The following is a 6000-nucleotide window of genomic DNA, read 5'->3' as shown; positions in this document are numbered from 1 at the left end:
CATTTCAAAGCACAGTCGCTGTCACACACACACACACACACACATACACATACGGACTTAAAGGCTCACCATTTCTGTGTTAAGAAAAAACAAATTAAAAAGTTGAAGGGCAAAAATGAGACAGAAATATCAGATTGAGAGAGAATATGGGAAAGTAATGTGGTCCAATGTGTGTGTGTCAGGTGGAGGACCTGCTGGTTGCCATGGAGAAGGTGAAACAGGAACTGGAGGTGATGAAAGCCAAGCTGTCATCAACTCAGCTCTCACTGGCCGAGAAGGAAGGTCACCTGACCGCCCTGCGGGCTGAGAGGCGGAAGCACCTGGAGGAGGTCCTGGAGATGAAGTAAGACACATTTTAATACTTTTATTTATGTTAATATATAAAACAAGCCGAACATTACCATCAACTGTTGGAAACATGTCATTTTTCATGTTTCCAAATTCATTTATTTCTCTGTTTTCTGTCATTTCATGCACATTAAGAATAAAAATGAAACATTTTAGCATATTTTCCATGCCATAATGGGCCTATGCAAATATTTACCTTCCTGTATTTTTCACCTAACTGGCTGCAGTGGCCTCTTGGTATATGCACAGTAATATTTCCAACCAGTACTCAGGTTTGACCTTCAACACTTTCCCTGAAATTAGCAACTCTCGTGATATCTCCAGTAGTTGCCTAAGTGTTCAAGGAAGGTGGTCACTGGTCACATCGACATGATCTTCACCCGACAACTCATCGCCTCCCTCTTTCCTCTTCCTCCTCTTTCCTCTCTTCTTTTATCTCCTCTCTCTCTCTCTCTGTCTGCACTTTAAAGTCATAGAAGTTAAGTAGTGTGTTAATGCAATAGCCATGTACCGCTGTCCAACTCTTCATGTGATTGATTACATACACAGACACCCGCACACATTCATGCACATACTGTAAAGAGTAAATTTGAATTCAATTTTAATAGATGGGTTTGCATTTTAAGTGCAGCTGAGAGGAGTCCAGCAGTCCAATGATTCCATGTATTTTCTGCTGTTTTACATCCTCACTGAGACCTTACAACGAGGTGTAATTTAGTGGAATGACGCTTTGGGCTGAAATAGAAGCCAGGGAGAATGTCCATGTTAGCATGCCCTGCCTATTTAAGCACGCGGTGGGACTATCTTTTATTGTGGCATCATGGGAAAGTGAGGGCATGCACTGTGATTTAGGTTTCCTGCACTGTGTCTGCGACGTTTTCTACCAACATTGCATTTCTTTGTTTTTGCGAAAGAGACTGTGTGTGTGTGTGTGTGTGTGTGTGTCTGTCCGTCCACCAGCATGTCCATTCACAGCCCAGGTGAGCAAGTTATTGGCCATTTTATCACCATAGTAACGACCCATGTGATTATTATAGGCATCAGCGCTTCAGAATGCGTGGCCTTGTTTTCATATGTGAATTCGTATGTGGGTGCGTGTGTGTGTGTATGTGTCCATGTGTGCAAGCACACCATGATTGATTTATTAACGTCAAGACGTGTCCACCATTCCTTTTTATGACAATACTGACTCCATGATGAATATTTATGTAACAGGCACAGACGTGAATAGACGAACACAAACATAGAACGCATAAACACACATAACGACATGCAAACACACACACACACACACACACACACACACACACACACACACACACATACACAGAGAGAGAGAGAGAGAGAGAGAGACCATCTATACACATACATGATTAGATTTATCAGTCTCCAGTGGGCAGTTCAGTCTATGCTATCATTTAACTTCGCTCTCCCACCAACACCGTGTGTGTGTGTGTGTGTGTGTGTGTGTGTGTGTGTGTGTGTGTGTGTGTGTGTGTGTGTGTGTGTGTGTGTGTGTGTTTGTGTGTGTGTGTGTGTGTGTGTTTGCGCGCATGCGTTGTTGCTTTGTGGTTACCATCACTATTAAACTTCAGTCACCACATTGTCCAAACTCTGAGCTGTGGTATGACTGTGTGTTTCCATTGACAGATCACACCCACAGTACAGAGACCAAATGTTTACTCTGCGGATCGTCTCTGGTGTTTGTGTTGCAGATACACACACTGCACTGTTCTGTTATGTGACAAATATCTATGACTTATGCATTCAGTATGTGATTGCAAATAAATTCTCTGAGTTTTTTCCTTCTCTTGTTTAAGTATTTACTGACAAGTGACATATGAAATAGGATAGTTAATTACAGAGTGATTCACTTGTGTCTGTAACATGATAAATTAATTTTTTTTAATGTAAGTCTATAAAAGCTATTTGCTTCTTTTTGGGGCCATTTTTGTAGACTGACAAAATAATACAGTCGTATAACATTTTGGGAGATCAGCAGGTAGAAAAACACAATTCTTTTCCATCACTTTAAATCATATTTCTGACAGTAGGCTTTGTCGACAAGTTTGTTGCTCCTTTTCCCTCCTCTGTGCTGAATATTGAAATATAGATATTGATTAATTTTTCAGATATTATTACTTATTGTTGGTACAGTGATCTGTACTGGCCAGCTGTTTTTTTGGTTGTTACCAAATGTACTATTTTCTACTGTTTCCACTTGTTTAGTGGTTCTTCTCTAATTAAAAGCAACTCACCCAAAACACACTTGAAACAACACCTTTGAATCATCTGCAGGGGCTTGTAAAGAATTGTCATATTCACATGTGATTATTTGGCAACATACTGAAAAAATACAGCGCTTTCAAGCTCTGCCTCTGCATAATACATGATATTTGTCAGGCTGCAGTAAGATATTCTTCTCACATATTTGGGATATTGTGTATTTTCCCCTCTGTTACCCCTCATTGAAACGTCTAGATGTTTCAGGTAGCTGCTAGTTGTCGTGCCATGAGTAATAGACATGACGCCATTGCTCATATTTTTCACAAGACGTTAGGGTTTGGTCAGCAAATACGTCATTTGTGTCTGGCGATCTCCCACATGTAAAACATGAGATGTTTGAGGTGGCTGTGTCCTGTGTGTCCATATATCTCACTGTAATGCACATGAAACTGTCTCTGCGCACACAGGCTGCCGTAACTCTTTGGGGTTTGATGTCTGATTTGCTGCCCAGTTTTACATCGGTGTTAGGTTTAATGTTACTGTAAGACATGATATATGATACGGCATGTTTCAGTGGTTTCTGGGACAGACATAGAGTATATTAACACACATGCACACACACTCACTCCCATGCAAAAATATATTCCAAATACATCTGGATGAACACACATACTCTTCTGTCTCATTCTGTCTCGCTTTTTTGCCATCACTTGTTTCCTCACTTTTCCGCTCTTATTGCCCCTCACACACACACACACACACACACACACACACACACACACACACACACACACACACACACACACACACACACAGTCTGTAATGTAGTTGTCAGAGTATCTATCCATCTTTGTGCCATAGTTTTCACCAGCTAGTTGTACACTATGCTATCCAACACTATCCTGACCTCCGGCCTGATGTGAATTGTTAGTTTGTGTGTTTCAGTGTATCTGCATGTGTGTGCAACAACCCAGTAAAGTATATATTATGCCACAAGATGAAAGAATCAACATTCATATTTAATAATATGCACTTAAAACCATAAAACCATATACACACATCCACAAACATGTACATGTAGAACTACGCAAAGATACACACATCTGCCCTGCAGGACGCCAACATGTGACTTTCCCACTGATAAATCATCTGCAGTGACCTTCACACATGCGCGCACACTCGTAAAGCACACACAGACATATTTTCTTTGTGCTGTACATTAAATATGCACATGCTCATTTTCTTCCCAGACTTGTGTGCATGTGTGTTGTCATGTGTTTGTACAGTTTGGGCTAGGCAGGTGTGTGAGGGTGTTAGTGTGTGTGTGTGTGTGTGTGTGTGTGTGTGTGTGTGTGTGTGTGTGTGTGTGCGCGTCACAGCCAGCTGGAGGAATGTGCTGACAGTGTCTGTGTAACAGCAGGGTGTCACGTCTGAAATCCCAATCTGGATGAATTAAGGCCTATTTTATTCGCCGCTGTTTGGCTTTACTGCCATTTAACACACATCTCTCTCTCTTGCTGTTCCGCCCTGTCTGATTCACACACAGAAACACACACATTTATGTCTCTGGTTATGTGTGGGTATGTTTCTGGACAATTTTGAGGCGTTAGATTCAATGCAGTTCATGTCCAACAAGACTTGATTAATGTAAAACATAAATACAGAAGATTTTATTTGGCTTTTAAAGTATTTTATGAGGCGATGAGACAAGACAATAACCTACTAACCCTTAATTTTAGGTCGTATTCAAGACAAGTCATGGCAGCTTTATTTTTAAGTCACAACACAATCTATCCTTAGATCTTTGATTTGGATGAAAAAAATCCATCCAAAGAAAAACTTTAATGGGAGGGTGTGAAAAAAGGACAATTTCAAATATTTACTATATTAATGTAGTGATTTTTACAGTGATGACAGCTCCTTAAAAAGTGTCAACACTTAACTCACTGAAAACGTATCCTTTCAACACAAAAACACAAATTTCACAACCACTAGTGATTTGAATTTGTAGAGACTTGTCTTGCAGCTTTGCCTGAGAGACTTTATTCAGGGCAAGAAGCTCCATAAGATTTCAAACTATATATTTTGAACAGAAAATAGTTAGTGGAGGATTAAATTGGGTTGCAGTTTAAACCTAAGTTGCAGCAATAGTTTCAGTTTTGATCAAGTGTGCTGATTAGTTATAGTAAATGAAAAAATGATTAAAGAAATTAGTTGAACTTAATTCTTGTGGTCACAACATTATATTTTTATGGAAGGACTTCACACAACACCCACATCCAAAACCATTTACCTAAAATGCAAAATGAGGTAGATTTCATAATAGTGCATTGAATTATTGTCGATATCACTAACAGTTTGGGTTGGATATCAGGACAGACTGCGAGAGGAAAGAATAAAGATGTGAACCAGAGAGGTGGTAAGAGGAGAGACGATGAGCAGATGAGGAGAGGGAAAAGACCCAAACACAGGAGAAGAGTGCAGAGAGGACAAAACGAGCAGAAGAAAAGAGAGGAGAGAGGTCAGGGCAAGAGTTATAAATCTCTTTTTTGGGGGGAGAGAGACAGTAGGAGGATAATAAAATGAAAGAAAAGAAGCAGAAATGTTTTTTTGGCAGAGAGAAAAGGAGGGAAAGCAAAGAGGAGAAAGACAGCTGTCCAACAACAACTTACTAGAGCCAACAAAACTGCGTGATATCCCGAAGAAATGATATTACCTCCATCTCTGTCTCCCTCGCTCCTTCCGTTCATCCATCAATCTCTCAGACTGCAGTATATATTGAATTTATAACCACTTACATGATATCCTCCTCCTTTACATTCATGCATCCCTCGTCACCTCATGACCATAATTGTTGGCTAATTACTGGTCGTTAGTTTTACCAGACAAGAATTATGCATTTAACATTTTTAAAATCAGAATTGATCTGTTTCAAATGTTCCCAGATGTAAAACGGTGAGAGACTGATTTCTGTTTATTTGCGAGGTTGTTATGGGGACTGTTGCATTACTGACGCTTAAAAAGATGGTTTATTACAAAGGAAAACACTGACGCATCACGTTGAAAAGACCCTGCTGTACGGAAACTGGGGGGCGATGCACTTGACAATTTTTTTGGCAACGAAAATGGTCACGGCTTCCAGCAACAGGCAGAGAAGTGAGTCACATTACTTTTGATTGCTTGAGTAGGGGAAGAAAAACTGATATTGTAGTTGTTTTCTCTGTGTGGGAGGCTTCCTCAGACCGTAAGAAACAAGTGATAATCAGTTATTGGTGGGTGATTCACTGAGCACACTTTATATTTTGGTAGAACTATTTAGAGAAACTGGAACAGGATCTTCTGTCGCACATCAAAATGAAGATTTTCGAAACTCCTTCTGAGGAAAAAAAAATCTATCAAATTAGTTGTTTTCAGTTGTGTGTATGG

The 6000-nt window shown here is 40.0% G+C and overlaps 1 protein-coding gene across 10 annotated transcripts in view; it reads left to right on the top strand.

Annotated features, from left to right (window-relative positions):
- LOC130163202 (ELKS/Rab6-interacting/CAST family member 1-like) overlaps positions 1–6000 on the top strand; it is a 118904-nt gene that overhangs the window by 66622 nt on the left and 46282 nt on the right. For all 10 annotated transcript variants that reach the window (XR_008826411.1, XR_008826412.1, XR_008826413.1 and 7 more), the window contains one exon: positions 183–343. Coding sequence is in view for 7 of the 10 variants with exons in the window: in XM_056367142.1 (XP_056223117.1) it covers positions 183–343 (161 nt within the window). In the remaining 3 variants the exon portion in view is untranslated. The remainder of the gene's footprint in view (positions 1–182; positions 344–6000) is intronic.

The sequence above is a fragment of the Seriola aureovittata genome, chromosome 22 (assembly GCF_021018895.1).
Source record: "Seriola aureovittata isolate HTS-2021-v1 ecotype China chromosome 22, ASM2101889v1, whole genome shotgun sequence".
NCBI lineage: Eukaryota > Metazoa > Chordata > Actinopteri > Carangiformes > Carangidae > Seriola > Seriola aureovittata.
Note: the sequence above shows the minus strand (reverse complement) of the source record. Positions and strands in the feature narration are given on the sequence as shown.